We start from the raw sequence: 23,344 nt of genomic DNA, 5'->3' as shown, positions 1-23,344 counted from the left end.
GCCGATCGGCTCTCCTCTACTCGCGTCTGACAGATGCGAGTGAGGAAAAGCCGATTACCGGCTTTTCCTATTTACATCGTGATCAGCCGTGACTGGACACGGCTGATCACGTGGTTAAGAGTCTCCGTGACACCCAGCAAAAACAACGATCGCCGCGATGCACGCCCCCAGGGGCGCGCAGCGGCTCAGAATCCTGAGGACGTCATATGACGTCCAGTCAGGATTCTACAACCACTTTGCCGACGGGCGGCAGGTGGTTAAATAACAAACTTGTGGGGAAGCCCTTAAACTGCTTGTAAAGTTTTATACCTGGTTTTGAAGAGGTCGGCTATGCAAAAAAATAAAAATAAGGTTTACCCAAAGTCCACACCAGACCCTATGGATTTTAAATGGGAACCCAATGCAAAAAACAACAGTGTGGGGTCCCCCCAAATTCCAGTAAGAGCTCCCTGTCCTCACCAACAGTCTATCTTTCCCGTCCCCATCTGCTTCCCCTCTTTCTGGTGCTTGTAGGCATCTTTTCTATTATTTTCCTGTTCCCTTTATAAAAAAATTGAGGTATCCATCCATGTGTGAGCTATATTTACTTTGGTTATCTCCGTGATCTTGGATAAGAGTTTTCATTTACCTATTCATGGTGTCTGATGTTTGACATTTCCTGTGCCCCTCAATATATGGCAATGATATCCATGTTTGTTTAGTGTGAGATACCACCCTGACGTTGTATTGCTCTGCTGTGATGGATGCTTTATTTCAATAAGATCCTCTTGGAGGAATCCTGTATTATTTGAACAGACTCTTCCATGTCCTGTTCCAATTGTCCAAATCCTGACCTGGGCCCAAATCTTCAGACAGAAGTTGGGGCAATAACCCCCGGGGGTTACCAATTGGCTCTCCCATTGCACCATTTCTGTCCCTGCTGTCTGACTTTGCTGACCCTTTTTGTAGAAGCCAAGTGTTGTGTAGCGGTATCAGCAAAGGACCGGCCATCTATTGATGTTTAATAGACCTTTACTGACTGTATGTATTATTATTATACAGGATTTATATAGCGCCAACAGTTTACGCAGCGCTTTACAATATACAATATATGATACAGTTACAATACAATAAAATACAAGAGGATTAAGAGGGCCCTGCTCAGAAGAGCTTACAATCTAATAGGGTAGGGCAGGTGGTACAAAAGGTTGTAACTGTGGGAAATGAGCTGATGAATATGGTAAAAGATTAGTTTGAGACGTGATAGGCTGCCCTGAAGAGGTGAGTTTTCAGGGATCGCCTGAAGGTAGCAAGAGTAGGGGATAGCCGGACAGGTTGAGGTAGTGAGTTCCAGAGGATGGGAGAGGCTCTGGAGAAATCCTGGAGACGAGCATGGGAGGAGGAGACGAGAGAGCTTGACAGTAGACAGTATGTAGAACAGAAACATACAAGATATAACTAGTACATTATCTCCCCCGAAAATAAGACCTAGCAAGAGTTTCTGGGAAGGCTGCAATACAAGCCCTACCCTAAAATAAGCCCTAGTTAAAGTACTTGTAAAATCATGTAATCTGTTCTGTAAAAAGATTATATAATGTGCAGTGCGTCTCCTTGTGTAACTTTATTGTGGAAAATATCTTATTTACAGCGCCGCTGGGCGCTCACCTGACCCGCTGGAGCAATTCTCTTCTATTCCTAGCTGATGTCAGCGGCCCCTCCCTCTGCAGTGCTCAGAGCGGGACTGATGTCAGCGGGGATCTCGCCCTCTCCCTCTGCAGTATTCAAAGTAGGGAAGAAGAGCTCCAAAGGGTCACGTGGGCGCCCATTGGTGCTGCAAATAAGGTATTTTCCACAATAAAGTTACACAAGGAGACAAACTGCACATTATATAATCATTTTACAGAACAGATGAGATGATTTTACAAAGTGTTTTAACTAAGGTTTATTTTTGGGAGTACCGAATTTCACAATGCTGACTCCCGAGCTGACAGGGGGAGAAATGTTTTCTTGTACATACCGTAAATAAATAAGACGTGCACTGAAAATAAGCCCTAGTGTGTTTTTTGTAGCAACAATTTATATAAGACCCAGTCTTATTTTTGGGGAAACACGATATTAAACTGGGGGGGTTATAAAGAAATTGCATCTGAAGAAGGGAACAGGAATACCAATAACAAATCTTACATTTGTCCACTAGGTGGAGATAAACAATTATATGGCAAAGAGAAAGAGCCCCTGGCAAACAAACTATGTAGAACGGGGGTCATCAACCTGTATATCGTGATCTACCAGTAGATCGTGGACAGGTGACTGGTAGATCGCGGTATGGGCTTGCTGACCCACCATTCCAGAACATCAGAGTGCAATGCAGAGGGACTACTTGTCTAAGTTGGAGCTATAGTAGGGAGCAAGAGCCCCCTAAGCTGAGTCTCCTCTGTAGTGCTGGCTCCTTTTCCATGCGGAGTGATACTAACTGCGCTCCACCTTTTATCCCGGCTAGTGGTCTCCAGAGTGGTGCCAGCAGCACAAAAGAAGAGATCTTTAGGTCAGTATTAGGTCCCGAATAGTATAGGGATGCTTTCACACTGATGTGCTGCAGTTTATCCACACCACGGGTGCAGGGCAGTGTACCTTCATCTTTCCTGCTGGTTAACTGTGCTTAGTCATGGGCATCTATTTTATCTTGTGGATTTGGTGCACTTTCTGAAAGTGCACCTAAACTCCAACCAAAACCACGACTCAACTGCAGGGTTTTACCACCCCCCCAACTTTACGTGTGATTGAGCCCTAAGGGTGCTGCTGCCGAATGCAACTAAGAGCTCATTCACAAGTGAAGCAGGCATTGCTACTCCTCTGAAAAGCGATCCAAGTGCATTTGACAGGTGGTGAGAAGGCGATATGTTGTCTCCTCACCACCTGATATAAACCCATAATTGCCGTGCAATGCACGCAATTGCGAAAGGGTAGTACGGCAATTAGAGGTTTAAATCTGGTGTGAGGAGGTGACACTGGGCCTGGTGATCTTTGACTTCTCCCATGTTGTTCAGGTAGATCACCGCCTCCTTAAAGTGGAAGTAAACCCTTCAATTTGATAGTTACAGAAACAGTTAACATTCCCGGCATGCCGGAAATGCTAGCTGTCACATTTGTTTGTGCTCTCAACCAAACTGCCAAACCATCCAATGGCTGGTTTCATAACAGGTCACATGTACAGCATCATGGCAGTTGCAGATTAAACAGAGGTCAAGATGGCCGCTTCCTTGGCTGAAAACGATAGGAGGGTTTACTTCCACTTTAAGGTTGCCTACCCCTGATGTAGAACATGTACTGAAAATTAAGGAAAATACTTGTGGTGCCCTGGGAGGGAACACAGTCTCTCTCTCTTTTGTCAGGGGACTGGCTGCAGAGGATATCCCTGGCAGTTGAGGACTGGAACCCCACAGCAAATAGGTTTTGCTGCAGAAGCCTCTGGTACAGCAGTCCAAGGAGCTGTGAGCAATGCCACACCACTTGAATGGCTGTCTTGGCAAATCTATCCAGACAATGTCCACCAATGTGACTGGGACTTATGTGCTGCATGTCCTCATGCCCTTCAATTGGCCTGCTCGACGATTACAGCTAGCCAGCCCAGTGTCGGCTTCTTCATCAGGCACAGCCCCATAGAGACCCAGAAGGTGGAAAGAGCTGCAAATTTTATTTTCATGGACATATCCAGGAGTCAAGGGGATGATGGGAGCCCAGGACACTTTGGATAATAGCAATTAAAGGGCACTGTGTTGACTGCTGAAGAAGGCAGGAAAAGGAGCACTTCGCTACAAACGCACACACACTCAACTTTGGCAAGTCCTTTATTTAAAAAACTCATTGTAAATAATTCATAAATCACATTGTCCAGCGAGCCATGTCACTAACTATGAACGATGCCTGCCAATTCACCAAAAAAACACACCGATTTTATGCTCCCAACAAAAACGTGCCACAAATGTAAGGATGGGGTATTCAGGGTAACCTCACTGACTGCACGTGGACATGACCATATCTGGGGCAGTGAAATCAGCGTCTAGCTCCCCATACCCTTAGACAATCTCTTGCTTATTAGCCACAGAAATGGCCTGAATTGATTTGAAAAATTCAGCTCCCTTGACTTTAGTGGGTTTTGGATTATCATTCAGAACTTATGCCGCGTACACACGACCGTTTTTCGGGTTCTAAAAAATTATGTTTTTAAGGTTCTAGAAAAAACAGGGGGCCAGATTCACGTAGATGGGCGTACTTTTGGGCGGGCGTAACGTATTTGATTTACGTTACGCCGCCGCAAGTTTTTCAGGCAAGTGCTTTATTCACAAAGCACTTGCCTGTAAAGTTGCGGCGGCGTAGCGTAAAACACCCGGCGGAATTCAAATTCGGCGGGTAGGGGCGTGTTTCATTTAAATGAAGCGCGTCCCCGCGCCGAACGGACTGCGCATGCGCCGTCCCTAAAAAATCCCGGCGTGCATTGCTCTAAATGACGTCGCAAGGACGTCATTGGTTTTGACGTGGACGTAAATGGCGTCCAGCCCCATTCTCGGACGAATTTCGCAAACAACGTAAAACTTCCAAATTTCGACGCGGGAACGACGGCCATACTTAACATAGGATACGCCACCTAGGGGGCAGCTTTATCTTTACGCCAGCATAGCTCTTACGGAAACAGCGTATCTTTACTGCGACGGGCAAGCGTACGTTCGTGAATCGGCGTATCTACTAATTTGCAAATTTAACGCCAAACTCAATGGAAGCGCCACCTAGCGGCCAGCGGAAATATTGCACCCTAAGATACGACGGCGCAGGTAGGTTTAAGTGTATCTCAGTTTGAGCATACACTTAAACATGCGACGGGCTTAGATTGCGAGTTACGTCGGTGTATCTACTGATACGTCGGCGTAACTCTTTGTGAATCTGGCCCAATGTTTTTTTCAACCCGATCATTAAAACTGCCTTGCCTACACACGATCGTGAAAAAAAAATGCTCTAGAAAAGCGCGGTGACGTACAACGGCACTATAAAGGGGAAGTTCCATTCGGATGACGCCACCCTTTGGGCTGCTTTAGCCGATTTCGTGTTAGTAAAAGACGATTTGCGCTTTTCTATCTGTTACAGCGTGATGAATGTGCTTACTCCATTACGAACGGTAGTTTTACCAGAACGAGCGCTCCAGTCTCATAACTTGCTTCTGAGCATGCACAGATTTTTCACGCCGTTAAAGCCCACACACGACCATTTTTTACAACCTTAAAAACGACAAAGTTAAAAACGTCGTGAAAAAATAGAGCATGGTCGAATTTTTTTTGCCCATTTTTTAGAACCCGAAAAATGCTCTGAAGCCCACACACAATCGTTTTAAATGACAAAAAAATATGTAATTTTTTAGAACCCGAAAAACGGTCGTGTGCACATGGCATTAGGAGCAGTTCAGCGAACCTACCAGGAACTGAACTCAAGAATGTTCAACTCATTCCTACACCCCTATGTGAGATTTCTGATGCATAACAAGGTCTGATTTCCGTGAATAACATTTCCCGCACTCAGTGCAAGAATATGGCTTCTCCCCGGTGTGCAATCTTTGATGTCTAATAAGGTGTGATTTATCCGAAAAACATTTTTTGCACTCAGGGCAAGAATACGGCTTCTCTCCTGTGTGAGATCTCTTATGGCTATCAAATTGTGATTTCCATGTAAAACATTTTCCACATTCAGGGCAGGAATGTGGCTTCTCCCCCGTGTGCATTCTCTGATGTCTATCAAGGCTTGTTTTGCGTGAAAAAAATTTCCCACACTCGGGACAGGAATGTGGTTTCTCCCCTGTGTGAGACCTCTGATGTACAACAAGGGCTGATTTCTTTGAAAAACATTTCCCACATTCAGGGCAAGAATACGGCTTCTCACCTGTGTGAGATCTCTCATGCATAAGAAGGCCTGATTTGAGTAAAAAACATTTCCCGCACTCAGGGCAGGAAAACGGCTTCTCACCTGTGTGAGTCTTCTGATGTGCGCAAAGACAGAAAAACCGTGAAAAGCATTTCCCACACTCAGAGCAGGAATAAGGCTTCTCCCCCCTGTGATATCTCTGATGTATAACAAGGCCTGATTTTTCTGAAAAACATTTTCCGCACTCGGGACAGGAATGCGGCTTCTCACCTGTGTGAATTCTTTGATGTTTAACAAGGCGTGATTTATGCAAAAAACATTTCCCGCACACAGGGCATGAATACAGATTCCCCCCAGTGTGAGATCTCTGATGTATAACAAGGTCTAATTTTTTTGTAAAACATTTCCCACATTCAGGGCAGGAATTTTGGTTCTCCCATGTATGCAATTTTTGATGTATAACAAGGCCCGATTTCTGTGAAAAAGATTTTCCGCACTCAGGGCAGGAATACGGCTTCTCCCCTGTGTGAGATCTCTGATGTCTAACAACGTCTGATTGCCGTGAAAAACATTTCCCACAATCAGGGCAGGAAATTGGTCTTTTGCCCGTATGAGATCTGCAATGTATGACAAGTTCTGTTTTATGAAGGAAACATTTCCCGCACTCAGAACAGGAATGAAGCTTCTCAGAGTCAGATGCATTCAGTGGTCTATCTACACTGTGAGGTCCTCCATCTATATCGGAGCTCATTGTCTTTTCTCCTGCACAATCTCTTGTGATGTCCTCATCTTCCATTTTACAACCTGAAGATAAAGTGAGATGATCCTTTGAGGGTTTCCCTATGGCATGTCCTGGAAAATATAAAAACATGAAAGGGCTCATTTACTTAAATCAAGATTCCATCTAGATCAGGGAAACTTGAGCGAGCAGATGTTCTATAGATTTTACGAACAGCTGGAAAACCTTTCCCCTTTAGTCAAAGGACTTTTGGTCCTCCTTTAGAGACCACTTTTACATTTAGGAAGCCAACACAACTACAAGCCTAGGCACTGGCTCAAGTGATCTCTGATAATAAAGAGGTTCAAAGTTGAGACTTGCACATCCTTTAGCATAGAACAGGGGTGTCCAAACTTTTTTCAAAGAGGGCCAGATTTGATAAAGTGAACATGCGTAAGGGCCGACCATTTTGCCCGACATTCTTTGAACCATTAAAATTCGGTCTATGGGGCAGATCCACAAAGCGAGTACGCCGGCGTATCTTTGTTTTGAATCCTCAAAACAAGATACGACGGCATCTGGGTTAGATCCGACAGGCGTACCTCTTCGTACGCCTTCGGATCTAAGATGCAATTTTTCAGCGTCCGCTGGGTGGCGTTCACGTCGTTTTCCACGTCGAGTATGCAAATTAGCTATTTCCGACGATCCACGAACGTACGAGCGGCTGTCAGAATTTTTTTTACGTCGTCTCTAGTCGGCTTTTTTCGGCGTATATTTACAGCTGCTGTTTTGTGGCGTATAGTTAAAACCTGCTATGTTAAGTATGGCCGTCGTTACCGCGTTTATTTTGAATTTTTTTTTTTTAGTTTGCGTAAGTCGTCTTTGAATCGGGATGGATGTAATTTACATCCACGTCAAAACAATGACGTCCTTGCGACGTCATTTAGCGCAATGCACGGCGGGAAATTTAGGGACGGTGCATGCGCAGTTCGTTCGGCGCGGGGACGCGCTTCATTTAAATAAAACACGCCCCCCTATTAGCCGATTTGAATTAGGCGCCGTTACACCGCGAGAGATAGACTACGCCGCCGTAACTTACGGAGCACTAATACATGGCCCAACAAGAATTCTCTTGCCTTGGTCGCTCGTTCCTGACACACAGACGAATGCTCTGCTCTTTAGGGGTACCGTTAATTCTTAATGATACCCCACACATTGGAAAACATGGGGTGCTTTTGGTGCAGTGCAATTAAAAAAAAAAGGTTGGGGACTTCTTTCCCTGCATTTTTGTGGGTAGGGAAGCCCATTGAAATTAATGGGCTGCTCTACACGCAGCACGCAGCCACACAGATGTGAACCAACGGCTTGTTCACATGTCAGGTTGGAGGCACAGTAAAACCACATGGTCGAGCTGTTTTTACCACCCCCAACCTTTCGCTATAGAGGCAGCAGTGGGGGGCGTACACATGCTGTGGCTGCAGCTGGAGGTATACCCAGGCTGAATGGGGCTGCACTGCAACTATCCCGCAACTGTGTGCATTGCACTGTTGCGGTATAGTGATGCTGCATTTACAGGCTTAAAACAGGTGGTGAAGAGGCAACATTTTGGGCCAGATTCAGATTCTAAAGATCCGCTAACCTATCTGATTTACGATCCGCCGCCGCAAGTTTTTGAGGCGAGTGCTTTATTCACAAAACACTTACTTCAAAACTTGCGGCGGCGTATCGTAAATCCCCCGGCGGAATTCAAATTCCGCGGCTAGGGGGAGTGTACTATTCAAATCAGGCGCGTCCCGGCGCCGATTGAACAGCGCATGCGCCGTCCGGAAATTTTCCCAGCGTGCATTGCTCCAAATGACATCGCAAGGACGTCATTGTTTTCGACATTTACGTAAATTACGTCCATCCATATTCGCGAACGACTTACGCAAACGATGTAAACAATTCAAATTTCGTCGCGGGAACGACGCCCATACTTAACATTGGCTGCGCCTCATAGACCCAGGGGTAACTATACGCCGGAAAAAGCCGAACGCAAACGACGTAAAAAAAAAGCGCCGGGCGGTCGTTCGTTTCTGAATCGGCGTAACTCCTCATTTGCATATTGCTCGAGTATACAAACGGAAGCGCCACCTAGTGGACAGCGTGAGATTGCAGCCTAAGATCTGACGGTGCAAGTCACTTACACCTGTCAGATCTTAGGGAGATCTATGCGGAACCTGATTCTATGAATCAGGCACATAGATCCGTCCGGCAGAACTCAGAGATACGACGGCGTATCAGGAGATACACCGTCGTATCTCTTTGTGAATCTGGCCCAATGCCTCTTAACTGTCTGTCAAATGCCTCTGAAAAGCGATCTGTGAATGGATTGCTTTTCAGAGGAGCAGCAGTCCATGCTGCCATCACAAACAAGCCCTACAAAAGCAGTTCTAAAAGGTACAGGAATGGGGGGGGGGGGGGCCGGATTAAAAGTAACATACACACATACATACACACATACATACACACAGACACATGCAGACACATACACACAGACAAATGCAGGCACACACACACACCCATGTGCGTACACAGACACATGCATACACACACACACACACCCATGCAGACACATACATACAGACACATGCACACCAGTGTCGCCAACCTACCAGATTGAAATTTACTGACAAGACACCCAAAATATACTGGCTCTTACAAAAGTTATAAAATTACAGTTTTAAGTTCAAATTTTAGTATTTAGGCTTCAAATGAGTACAATATGCAATTAGAAATGTGATTTAAGGTAGATATTAAAGGGGTTTTCACCTCAATTCTATCTATTAAGGTGAAAAACCTCCTGTAATGCTGCAGCTCCCCCCTGAGCCCCTGTTTTATTTACCTGTACCCCCTCTATCTCGCGCTGGGGACAAGAACACCATCCAATCGGGTCCTGATGGGATGGATTGATAGTAGCGCAGACATTGGCTCCCGCTGCTGCCAATCAAAACCAATGACGCGGACAGGGCCATGACTAAGCACTAATGTAGTGCGAAACATGTCGGCTGTCCCTTTCTGTTGCTGTGTATGCTTACTTTTACCAAATAAAGACAACTTTCCGAAGTTATTCTGGAGTGCGGCTGTCCATTTTCTCCCAAAAATGTTCTTCATTTGCCTTGTGCATTGCCAGCACCTTGGTCCCCTGCGAGGTTCCTAATTGTCTACAAGATCCACCTGGAGTGCTGACTCCTTTCTTCCGGGCAGGGCCGAGTCTTGCTTTCTGTGTCAATATACGCAAAAGCAGGACTGGGGAGTGTACCCGCGCGGATGTCCCGAAGGAGAGCACTTCTCTGACTCAACATGCTCAGACACCGCCTCCACCAGGCCTGCCCCCCACCGGCACTGCCCAAACACACTGTAGCAGGCACTTGGATAGTCTCGGTCAGCAACGGAGCCGAGCGCCACAGCCATATTTTTTACTGGCAACCTTTTCCTCTTACTGGAATTTACTGGCAGGAAAAAAGTGCCCATTTCTTACTGGCTGCCAGTAAAAATACTGTCGGTTGACAACACTGATGCACACGAACACACACATGCACACAAACATATACAGACAGACACATGTATAAAGCACTTTTAAAACGATTCTAGCTTCTAATAAAGTACCTTTCCAGTTTCCTCATTCAGCCAGGTACTGCACTCTAGGGGGAAGCAGAGAGCACAGCACACTCCCCTACATTTTCACTTTTGAGGCTGACGAAGCTTCTCACAGTGCCGATGTATAGTTCGGCAGGGGAATCGGGAGATTGGGCTCATCTGACAGCCCTTCTCTCCCCTGATCCCGCGGCACACCTGAGAACCAGGCGGCCGTTCACAACCGGGCCGCAATTGTCCCACTATGTACCCCTACTCATTCACATGGCGGGCCAGGATCTAGGGGCCCCCGTATTGTTAAAGGGGGCTTAAAGATTCTAATAAGCCCCCCCCCCCATAACCTCTGGGCCAGGGTTATAGGGAAGAGGCTCTTTTCCTTTTTAACATGGCAAAGTACTCTCCCACCCATGTTGAGGGCATGTAGCCTGGAATGAGAAGAAGATGGCCTCACACCTGTCCCTGCCTTTCCTGGCCTTCTAGGCTGCATGCTCAGATGACAGCCTGGTATGGATTGGGGGGGCAGGCCACTTTTTTTTTTTTGCCTGGGGTCCCACCTAAAATTCATACGAGACCGGGCCTGGTATAGATTGTAGGGTGACCCCTTATGCTTTATTTTTCTGTGCTTTTTTTGTATTCTGCTGTTGGCTAAAAATCCTCGGCTGACAGCAGGAATAAGTCATCGGTTGTTAAGACGCCAGCAAGTGTCGGCTCCTTAACAACCAATGAGACTGTGAGTCTGGCAGGTGCAGTTCCTTAACAACCTTAAAAACTAGGCAAAAATAAATAACACCAAAGTAGCACAGGACCCCTTTCCAGAAAAGATCTAATATGCAGGACAGGTATCAATACAGGGAGGTGACAATTATCAACCTATTATTGGCTGATATCACTAATCTCCCTCATTACTCTGGACCAATCAGTGTGCAGTAACAGAGCAGAGATAACAGAAGAACATATTATGGCTCACCTGTGCTGATCTCTGTAGGAGTGTCCTCCTCTTTGAATGTCCTCATCATTCCAGACTTCTCCATATATTGCTGATCATCCTCTTCTTCACCCTCAACTTTCACGGTAATCACTCCATACTCCTCATCCTCCTCTTTATACTCTTCTTTAACAACAACATTATAATCCCCAAGGTTTTCACTCTGAATATATAATTAACATTAATTGTAACAAACATGCTGTGTATAAATCAGAACTCCCAGTAATTGTCAAGCATCTACCTGATGATGGTGAGGGATGGTGTGACCTTCCTGTGTGGAATCCTGGGAATACAGAGGACGGGGACATCTCTCTGGTGGGTTCCTGGTATTAGGTGGCTCCATCATATCCTTGTGTCCTTCTGATAACTCCTCCATCACTCCATACTCCTCACCCTCCTCTTTATACTCTTCTTTAACATCAATATTATCATCCCCAAGGTTTCCACTCTGAATATAGAATAAAAATGACATCAGTTGTACCAATGCAGATAATGTACAGATCCTAATGATACTATCAGTGATTGTTCTTCATCTACCTGATGATGGTGGGGGATGGTGTGACCTTCCTGTGTGGAATCCCGGGAATACAGAGGACGGGGACATCTCTCTGGTGGGTTCCCATTACTGGATCCATCTGTAGGAAACACACACACTGACTGAATACATTGTTTCTATGTGTTTATCAGATGATGGGGGATCTAGGTGGAGCCTCCGTACTGCTCTCTCCTTTACAATAAAGTCTCCTCTTACCCGGTGATGTGAGGGGCGGCTGATTGTCCATCATGACGTCCTTGTAGAGATCCTTGTGTCCTTCTAAATACTCCCACTCCTCCATGGAGAAATAGACAGTGACATCCTGACACCTTATAGGAACCTGACATACACAATGATACAGTCACCATCCAGACACATCCCTTGTCTGTTACTGGATAATTAACAAAAATCCACCATATATGGGACTCTATAGGGTTGTTTTACACTTGCTTCAAAACAAGGCTTTGTTAAAGCTCTCTAAAAACACCAGTCAAAGCGCCTGTCACTAAATAAAATGGTCAGCTTACAGTCCTGTTTACACCTTGTGTTTGCTTTGCTTCAGCTTTGCTTAAAAAATTATACCCCATGTAGCTTTATTGGTGCTTCAAAGTGTCTACAAAGCCTCCATAGAAGTCTATGACAAAGCTCGCTTGAAGCACCTACAGTTTTTGAGAGGCTTTAACTCAGCTTTAGCTTAGCTTTGTTTAGGAGAAATTGCAGGTATGAGAAATTAACACACACCCACAGGACATCTGCCAAGCTTCATTAAAGCTTCAAAAAGCACCACTGAAGCATTATCGAAGCATCAAAAACACATCAAAAAAGCATGTTGAAGCGGTAGGCGCTTTAATATGTGTTAAAGTCGAAGTAAGTGTAAATTAACCCTAAATGTGACAAATTATGTTTATACCACTGTTAAAATTCCATAAATGTGTTCAAATTCATATAAAATATTAAAGAATTTTGGCCTCATCCGACCGACGTAAGTTTCCTACGCCGTCGGAGCCTGGGCGCATATTTACGCTGGCCGCAAGGGGCGCTTCCATTGATTTACGTGTTGAATATGCAAATGACCGAGATACGTCGATTCACGAACGTACTTGCGCCCGTCGCAGTAGTATACGCCATTTACGTAAGGCGTACGTCCGGCGTAAAGTTATTCCATCTATAGGAGGCGCATCCCATGCAAAGGTATGGACGACGGAACAGCTGTCGTATTTTACGTCGTTTACGTAGGACTACGTGAATAGGGCTGGGCGTAGGTTGCGTTCAGTGATTCGACGTATTTACGTTACGCCGGCGCAATGTTGGGAGCGAGTGCTTTGTGAATACTGTTCTTGCCTCACTGATTTACGTCGGCGTAGCGCATATGAGATGCGCTACGCTGGTCTAAAGATGCGCCGCTCTCTGTGAATCTGGGCCTATATATTTATTTATATAGCCCCATCAATTTACATAGCACTTTACATATACATTGTCCATTCACATCAGTCCCTACCCTCAAGGAGCTTACAACCTAAGGTCCCTAACACACATTCTACTATATTATATTATACTAGGGCCAATTTTTTTTTATAGACAGGATCCAACTAACCTATCAGTATGTCATTAGAGTGCGGGAGAAAACTGGAGTACCCAGATGAAACCCACACAGGCACAGGGAGAACATGCAAACTCCAGGCAGATGGCGTCGGGATTTGAACCAGCAACCTTTTTTGCTGCTAGGTAAGTGCTAACCACTACACCACTGTGATGCCCATATATATGTGTGTATCATCATCTTGTGGAGATAAAAGACATCACAGTGACTATGGAGGAAGAGGACGGACATGATGGGGGATTACTGGTGTAAATAGAAAATAAGATCTTATTACCTCCTCTGCTGCCACTTCCAGCAACGTCTTCTCTCTACTTCCTCCCGACTCACCTCTCACCCGGAACTTCCTGTGTACCTGACATCACTTCCTGTCTGTGTTCCATAGAGGCTTACTTTCTGGGTAGAAGTGGCATCACCAACTTGTGGAGCTCAGCGGAACTGCAGCCCAGAGAAACGTCTCATCGTGCTGTCAGGATCAGGGGGTAAACAGACTCCTGTCAGACAGTTCAATAAATTTAAAATTTTGTTTTATTAATCAGAAAACAGGAAAGTGACAGGCTTTGTCTTCAGATTCAGCTTAAACAAACCAGTTAAATCATCTTATCAGTGTAGCACTACCCCCGGAGGAGCTGCTGGTTAATTTTGGATGGCACGTTACCTCTATATTCTCACTGTCCAGGGTGAAAAGAGAGCACAAAGAATTTCAATGTCCACACAATGCACTTATTTTTCTGGGGTTTATTTTGCAGAACTTCAGTAGAAAAGAAGGATGAGGGGTGGAAGGGTAGGTAGGTTCAGGTGCATAGCCACAAATAGGGAAACACTCCTGCTTCCAGCAAACAGTTCTCGTCGCCACTCTAGCCAAAGTGGGTATTGCTCACCCAGGTAGGTCCCTCTCACTGGCCTAGCAGCCGGGATGGTGCGTAAAGTACAGTCTCTGCCACAGACCTTCCTTTATGAGGAGACACTTTGGTCTGGAATCCTCTGCCAGGATAGGTCCTCCCCTGGCTTCCTTCATCAAGTGGCTTCCTCCCGCAGGACGGACAGCACAGGATCACCTTTGCAAGGCAGGCCCCAGCCAGACTACTGGGCCCACAAACAAAGTCACATCCCTGGGCCAACATGGTCCCGGAACCAGGCTTTGGGACTTGCACCTCAGGCCAGGTGGGCCACGAGGCGCGTGTGACGACAGACCACGCACTAATGGCATCTGTGCCTTAAAGCGGAGGTTCACCCATAGAGAACACATTTTCCCCTTAGATTCCTGCTCGTTTTGTCTAGGGGAATCGGCTAGTTGTTTTAAAATATGATCCGTACTTACCCGTTTACGAAATGCATCTTCTCCGCCGCTTCCGGGTATGGGCTGCGGGACTGGGTGTTCCTTCTTGATTGACAGTCTTCCGAGAGGCTTCCGACGGTCGCATCCATCGCGTCACGATTTTCCGAAAGAAGCCGAACGTCGGTGCGCAGGCGCAGTATAGAGCCGCACCGACGTTTGGCTTCTTTCGGCTACGAGTGACGCGATGGATGCGACCATCGGAAGCCTCTCGGAAGACTGTCAATCAAGAAGGAACGCCCGCTCCCGAAGACCCATACCCGGAAGCCGACGGAGAAGATGCATCTCGAAAAAGGTAAGTACGGCTCATATTTTAAAACAAATAGCCGATTCCCCTAGACAAAACGAACATGAAGCTAAGGGGAAAAGAGAAAAAAAAAACGAATTGGGTGAACTCCCGCTTTAAGTACCTCTCCCCAGCATGCACAGCGAGCAACCACTCCCACTGATTCGCTGTCAAGGGGGATACCCAATACACCTTGACCTTGCTGCTGCCACCCTTGGCCTGGGGTGGTAATGACACCCCCAGACGAAATATGGTGGATACTCCCAGCACAGTTACGGATCGAACAGAGGCTAAATTGCCCTTAATCACTCTTGTCTGAGCCAATTAACAGCTCAGACCCCCATTAAATTTAAAGCAGCGCCTGATCAACAGGAGCAGGGCGCTACATCAGTACAACCCAGTCTTATAAGAATAACTTTCAGCATTCCAGCCACAGCACACACAGTATTTCAAAGCAGTGTTAATTTCGTCAACGAAACCGTTTTCGTCAAAGTTTTCATCAGTGGCATTTTTACAGTGACGGAAATGAAACAAAACAAAAAGTACAGCACATTTTTTTGTTCACTGACGAAAACTATGACGAAAATCAAATCAGTTTTCGTCAACCAACGAAAACGGGATGAAAATGTCAGGCAGGGACGTTTACCTTTGTGAACCAACCTCCAGTTTTCACAGAGCTCTGCCTGCTTCTGCAATCCGCTCCCAGCAAGATTCACTGTGCATTACAGGCCAGCCAGGCCTCCCGAGTCCAGATGAGACCGAGTCTGTCCCTGTGTCCCACTCCCTAGTCTGCAAGGCACTCACGAGATGCCAGGCGCAAAGAGCAGAGCAGACTGTGAATGTGTAGTACATTACAGCAGGCCTGAGGCTTCCCCTCAGACCACTGCCCGTCCAGAGCACTTTTTGTGCATTTCAGGCCTCCTCTGACCACTGGGAGTGGCACCCAGGGCACTGTACATTACAGACCATCCCTCAGACCTGAGACCACCATCCAGCACTGTGCAGCATTACAGGCCTCCTCTGACCAGTGACCACCAACATTGTGGCATCCAGAGCACTATGCATTACAGGATGTGCCTCAGACCTGAGTCCACCATCCAGCACTCTGCAGCATTACATGTCTTCTCAAACCACCGTCCAGAGCACTCTGCAGCATTACAGGCCTCCTCAGTAGGGTGACCACGTGTCCCGGATTGCCAGGGACAGCCCCGCATTTTGCAGGTCTGTCCCGGGCACATAAATTCCAGGACAATACAGTGTCCCGGAATGAAACTGACACAGCCACCCCCCGGCCAATCTGATGACCCCAAAAAAGGCCGCCACATCACTGATTTACTCACCGACAGTACTTGTCCTGGCCGGGAATGCCTGGAGGAGCACAATCCTGCCCCCTGCTTATGATTGGAGAAATCATAAATCCCGCCTCACTGTGCTGTGATTCGTTACAGCACAAGCAGATTTTTGGGAAGGGAGGGTGTCCCTGAATGGTAGTTTGGAAATGTGGTCATCCTACTCCTCAGACCATCCAGAGTGGCTAAATCTGTATCTGTGAGTTTATTCAAACCTTAATACCATAAATAATATTCAATTTTTTTTTACTCCAGGAGTATATAAATAGTTTGGAAATTCTATAGAAATACTTAAAGCGGGGAGCTAACAGCAGGTGATCACTATAAGGCTACAAGCAAAAGGATGTGATTGTTACCTAAAAGGAAAGGAAATTATGGCCGATTTCTCGGTTGGAGCATGCTGGGGTCTGCCGGTGTCAACATCACAGAGAGTATCTCCTGCTTTCCTGTTGAAGACTTGCTTGGCTGACGTTCCTTCTGGCTCCTGATCCTGCTTGCTGTTCTGCTACGTTTATCTCTGGCTCTCTGACATTTGGCTTGGCTGACGATCCGATCCGGTTCTTGAACTCTGGTTATGTTTTGACTACGTTTACTCGGTTTATCTTTTTATTATTATTATTAAACAAGTGTGATTTAACTGTACTTCTGTCTCGGTCTGATTCATGGTTTCTGACAGCCACAGGTTCATTAATGTAGGGGGATTCCACAACCGGGATCACTGTGGCCTTGTTAAGCCTGGAAATAGGTGGAATCCATCACAAGGGAGAAGTCCACTTCTTCAGAAGGGCCTCCTCAAAAGGGTAACATACCACAAAGCGCTTTGGAAATACAAAGGGATGCTTTGGATTACCCAGTCCTTGTAGACAAATTTGTCAAAATATGTGGGGGGGGTAAGGAAAAACCTTTGCAGCCAGAGTCAGCTTCTGCATACCAAAAGGAACAGGTATTACATCAGACCCACAGCAGTCCTCAATTTTTAGCATCTCTCATACAGAATCAATGAGAGCAACGACAAACACCTTATCCTGTGCAACCGCAGAAGCAGAGGACCCATCCTCCTCCTCTGAGGAATCAGGGGATGCATCATCAGAATCCGCAGCAAACACGGAGCCTGCGGCGGTGGAGTCTGACTTGGCCTCAGAACAGTCGGAGGATGAGGGCGATGGTGTGGGGCGCTTCTTGTTCACCTGCGTCCGAATGCCACCTCCACACAGGTAGACAAATGACTCCAGGTTAGCCGAGAGAACATCCAAAAGAACCAAAGGACCCACCAGCTCAGGGAGGGACTCTGGAGGCAAAGCACGCTCCTGAGATTCCATATGCACCAGCACAACCAAGTAGACATTACTGCAAAAAGGGACCCCCAAAAGGTAATAGCGCAAAATAAACCACCCCCAGGCTAGTCCAGCAGAGAGTGAGGGAACCCCCAGGGAGGACCCACCACCAGAACGCCAGAAGGCACCCATGTGCCACTGCCTGCCAGGTCATGCACAGAGACATGCACCAGGAATCCCTGAGACCGCCCCTACACCCTCAGATCAACTGGGGAAGGAAATTGACCACCACCAAAGGCTACACAAACAGATAGGCACCGGTCCCAGGCAAAATGGCCACAGTGCCTGCCAACACCAAGATGGCCACCGGAATCACTTGAAAAATGACCACCATGGCTCCAAAAACATGGCTGCGGGCCGTACAAAGCCACATGACAGCTGCAACTAAGCCACCTGAACCCCAGAGGAAAAGCAAAACACAGGCAGTGCCCCCCCCAAGCAGCAACACAGTTCCCCTAGCCAAGAGGTGCCCCAGATAGCCGAACCCGCAAGGAGGAAGGAGGGGCAGGCTCAGATGGAGCAGGCAGGAGAGAAACTAGTGTCCTACTCCTGTAGCTGGCACTGTTTGGTCTTGAATAAAGAAGAGATGCTGTGTCCATCCATGAACATAACAGAAAAGTTAATGATGGTTCTTATGGAAAGGTGTTAGAACACACATCATAGTTTGTAGTGTATGGGGCTGCGCAGCCACAGACTGGTAAGGGTGTCCACAGCCAAAAGCACCTGCAATGGGCACGTGAGCATAAGAACTGGACTACGGAGCAATGGAAAAGGTGGCCTGGCCTGATAAATCACATTTTCTTTTACATCATGTGGATGGGCGGGTATGTATTCATCACTTACCTGGGGCAGAGATGGCACCAGGATGCAGTATGGGAAGAAGGCAAGCCATCAAAGGCAGTGTGATGCTTTGGGAAACAATATGCTGGAAACCTGCCATTCAAGCGATTAAAATTTGACAAATACCACCTACCTAAACATTGTAGTGACCAAGTACACCCCGTTATGGAAACAGTATTCCCTGATGGCAGTGGCCTCTTTTAGCAGGATAATGTGCCCTGCCACACTGCAAAAATGGTTCAAGAATGGTTTGAGGAACACAAGTTTTTGGTGTTGTCTTGGCCACCAAACTCTCAATACAATTGGGGCATTTGTGAGATGTGCTGGAAAAAACAGCTCTGATCCATGGAGGCCCCACCTCACAACTTACAGGACTTAAAAGATCTGCTACTGATGGCTTGGTGCCAGATACCACGTATACCTTCAGAGGTCTAGTGGAGTCCCCATAGCTTGATGGGTCAGGGCTGTTTTGGAGGCAAAAGGAGGACCTACTAAATATTAGGTGGGTGGTCACTGTAAGAGAATGTATAAAACAATTATTTTCCTATTTCTAAATTCACATATGTATGAGATATATATCTATATATATTTGTATATTGTTGGGTAGAGTTTTGCCATAGCAAAACTCATTTTTGGTTTACATAGAATTAAAGAGTTTGACAGTTTTGTGGTTGAGCCATGTCCATGAAGAAACTTCCCGTTTCTGTTAAGAAGTAAAACTATAATATCTCTATCTGTAGGCAACATCTGTTTCTCATCTACATAGACTGTGGCATGTCTTTATCTGCGGGAAACATCTGTGTTTTTTTACATATATGTAGCTGTGCATTCTTGTGGTTTAAGCCCAGAATACATTTTCTGTTCTGACTGTAACATACATCATTGAGATAAAAAAGGAACTTGCATTGTCAGGGTGGAAGCAGATGCTTGCCAAATAGATGATGTATGTGTAATCCTGATAAGGGAAGTCCCTCCTATGCCCCTGTTTTTACAAAATGTTTAAATATTGTACTCTGGCCCGGATTCTCAGAGGACTTACGACGGCGTACATGGCGCTACGCCGTCGAAAGTCCTAACCCGAGCCGTCGTATCTATGCGCCTGATTCTTAGAATCAGTTACGCATTGATTTCTATTCTATCCGACCGGCATAAGTGTCTTACGCCGTCGGAGCTTAAGTGCATTTTTACGCTGCCTGCTAGGGGCCTGTAAGCTGATTTACGCGTCTAAATATGTAAATCAGCTAGATACGCGAATTCCCTAACGTACGCCCAGCCGACGCAGTAAAGTTACGCCGTTTACGTTAGGCTTTTCCCGGCGTATAGTTACCCCTGCTATATGGTGGCATAAGTGCGGCGTAACAATGATAAGTATGGCCGTCGTTCCGCGTTGAAATTTGAAAAAGTTACGTCGTTTGCGTAAGTCGTCCGTAAATGGGGCTGGACGTCATTTACGTTCACGTCGAAACCAATGACGTCCTTGTGGCGTACTTTGGAGCAATGCACACTGGGAAATTCCACGGACAGCGCATGCGCCGTTCGGGAAAAACGTCAATCACCTCAGGTCACATAAGATTTACATAAAACACGCCCCCCTGATCCAAATTTGAATTAGGCGGGCTTACGCCGGCCGATGTACGCTACGCCGCCGCAACTTACGGAGCAAGTGCTTTGAGAATACAGCACTTGCCCGTCTAAGTTGCGGAGGCGTAACGTAAATCAGATACATTACGCCCGCACAAAGTTACGCGATCGTACGAGAATCTGGCCCTCTGTGTTCAATAAACTAGATAAACTCTGATACACTTCCTAACTCTTTAATGTGTGTTAATTTGTGTTTCTCTCTCAGATCTGACGGGTCACTGAAGTATAATTTTGCATTACCTAAGAATACACCTGGGTGGTTATATTACATATCCTCATCAGTCACAAAGTCATGGCTGATCAGTATACAGTATGTCGTCTCAAAGAAGAAGGACCAACCTACAAAGGCACAATCTGTGCTACACAACCTAATACTGCCAGGTGAACCCCAGAATCGACATAAATCATGTCTGCGTACATAAATTGTGTCTGCAGCAATTAGAAGGGGTTTATCCGAGAAAAAAGAAACAATAATGTGTATGATTATATCAGTGACTATTATCAATTTATTATTGGCTGATATCACTCATCTACCTCCCTACTCTGGACCAATCAGTGTGCAGTAACAGAGCAGAGATAACAGAAGAATATATGATGGCTCACCTGTGCTGATCTCTGTAGGAGTGTCCTCCTCTTTGAATGTCCTCGTCATTCCAGCCTCCTCCGTATATTGCTGATCATCCCTCACATACGTCTCTTCTACTTCACCCTCAACTTTCATGTTCATCAGATCTTCACCCTAAACCAACAGAATGGCAGAAAATAACATCTGTAAAATAGAAGTATTTATGATGTGAGATCACATAGAAAATATCATCTTGTAGAGTCCACACATCGTCTCCACATGTCAGAGAGTTCAATCACATTATGTTCCTGTAGCACCCTACTAGGTAGGTGCTAGGATTAATGTATTATAGTTTTTGGTTGCTCTGCTTAAAGTGGAGGTTCCACGGCTTTTTTTTTTAGATGTCCAAAGCCTGGTAACAGAGCTAGCTAGGTACTACTCACCTGCTAGCCGCTCCTACGTCCGTCCGCTCCGTTTTTGCCAAAAAGGATACCTTTTAAAAAATAGTCCTGGCCTTTTCCATTTTGCTTGTGGGCAATTTGAATCCCACAAGCAAACACTTCCTGGATTCCTAGTCACATGATGCGCTTTGCGTGTCATGTGACCCGGTTCCCGCTTCACTTGAGCTGGTCTCCTGTGAGTGTTGTAACGTCACTCCCAGGAGACCTTGCGCACAGCATCCAATTACGCCTCGTCGGGGAAAAGGAGCGACACGCCCACTCCCCGCAGGGAAGAAGACCCGGAAGTGAGGCTGAAGACAGGTAAGTGTTCGGATCGGAGAAAAAAAGACAACGATAGAGGTATGTATTAAGGCTGCAGACATGATTCGTATGAAGTTAAATTTGAGGGTGAACCTCCGCTTTAACAGACAGATAGCTAGGTAAATGTAGCGTATCGTTTTTACGCTACGCCGCCGCTACTTTGAGAGGCAAGTGCTGTATTCACAAAGCTCTTGCCTCTAAAGTTACGGCGGCGTAGCGTAAATCTCCTGGCGTGGAATTTAAATGATGAACAGGGGGGGCGTGTTTTATGTAAAATAAGCTTGACCCCACGTAACTGATGCTTTTTTCGTACGGCGCATGCGCGCGCATGCTCAGTATCACGTTGAATTTTCAAATTAAATTACGCCCGCTCAATGCCTAGACGACGTGAACGTAATTTACGCAAAGCCCTATTCGCGAACGATTTACGCAAACGACGGAAAATTTGACGCTGGCCCGACGTCCATACTTAACATTGAGTACGCCTCATATAGCAGGGGTAACGTTATGCCGAAAAAAGCCTTACGGAAACGACGTAAAAAAATGCGCCGGGCGGACGTACGTTTGTGGATTGGCGTATCTAGCTGATTTGCATACTTGACGCGGAAATCGTCGGAAGCGCCACCTAGCGGCCAGCGTAAATATGCACCTTAGATCCGACGGCGTACTAAGACGTACGCCAGTCGGATCTAGCCCAGCTTCAGGCGTATCTTGTTTTGTGGATACAAAACAAAGATACGCCGGAGTAACCTAGCAGTTACGCGGCGTATCAATAGATACGCCAGCGTAACTTCTTTGTGGATCTGGGCCAAAGTTGGCATTTATACAATATTTCTAACACAGCATGTACATACCAAACATGACACCCCAAAATCGATTCTCCTACTCCTCCTGAGTACGGCAATACCACATGTGTGAGACTTTTCCACAGCCTGGCCACATACAGAGGCCGAGTACAGCTGGGTATCACTGAGCATGGCTGGGTATGATCGGGTATGGCTGGGTATCGCCGAGTATGGCTGTGCCTGGCTGGGTACGGCTGAGTATGGCTGGGTATCGCCGAGAATGGCTGGGGTGGCTGAGCATGGATGAGTGTTGCTGAGTATGGATGGCCGAGCATGGATAAATATGACAGAGGGATGGCTGAGCATGGATTGATGAGTATGAATGACGGTATGGATGGCAGAGTATGAATGGATGAGTATTGCTGAGTATGGATGGGTGGATAAGTATGACAGAGGGATGGCTGAACATGGATTGATGAGTATGGATGACGGTATGGATGGCAGAGTATGAATGGATGAGTATTGCTGAGTATGGATGGGTGGATAAGTATGACAGAGGGATGGCTGAGCATTGATTGATGAGTATGGATGACGGTATGGATGGCAGAGTATGAATGGATGAGTATTGCTGAGTATGGATGGCTGAGCATGGATGGGTGGATAAGTATGACAGAGGGATGGCTGAGCATGGATTGATGAGTATGGATGGCAGAGTATGAATTGATGAGTATTGCGGAGTATGGATGGCTGAGCATGGATTGATGAGTATGGATGGCAGAGTATGAATTGATGAGTATTGCTGAGTATGGATGGCTGAGCATGGATTGATGAGTATGGATGACGGTATGGACGGCAGAGTATGAATGGATGAGTATTGCCGAGTATGGATGGCTGAGCATGGATGGGTGGATAAGTGTGACAGAGGGATGGCTGAACATGGATTGATGATAATGGATGGCGGGATGGATGAGCATGGATGGCTAATACAGAGGGATGGATGGATTTTCACAAAGAAGCACTGTGGGCACTACACATCCAGCCCACAGTGCTGCTACATCCGATCTCTACCCTCTCCGCTCACACTGTACAG

General features: G+C 46.4%; 1 protein-coding gene across 1 annotated transcript in view; it reads right to left on the bottom strand.

Annotated features, from left to right (window-relative positions):
• Positions 1-23,344, bottom strand: part of LOC120935516 (zinc finger protein 271-like) — a 75,168-nt gene that overhangs the window by 30,268 nt on the left and 21,556 nt on the right. The window contains exons 2-4 of the mRNA XM_040347566.1: positions 20,785-20,882; positions 11,208-11,245; positions 5,483-6,738 (exon numbers count right to left, since the gene is read on the bottom strand). Coding sequence (XP_040203500.1) covers positions 5,483-6,738; positions 11,208-11,245; positions 20,785-20,882 — 1,392 coding nt within the window. The remainder of the gene's footprint in view (positions 1-5,482; positions 6,739-11,207; positions 11,246-20,784; positions 20,883-23,344) is intronic.

This window comes from Rana temporaria, chromosome 4 (genome assembly GCF_905171775.1).
Source record: "Rana temporaria chromosome 4, aRanTem1.1, whole genome shotgun sequence".
NCBI lineage: Eukaryota > Metazoa > Chordata > Amphibia > Anura > Ranidae > Rana > Rana temporaria.
Note: the sequence above shows the minus strand (reverse complement) of the source record. Positions and strands in the feature narration are given on the sequence as shown.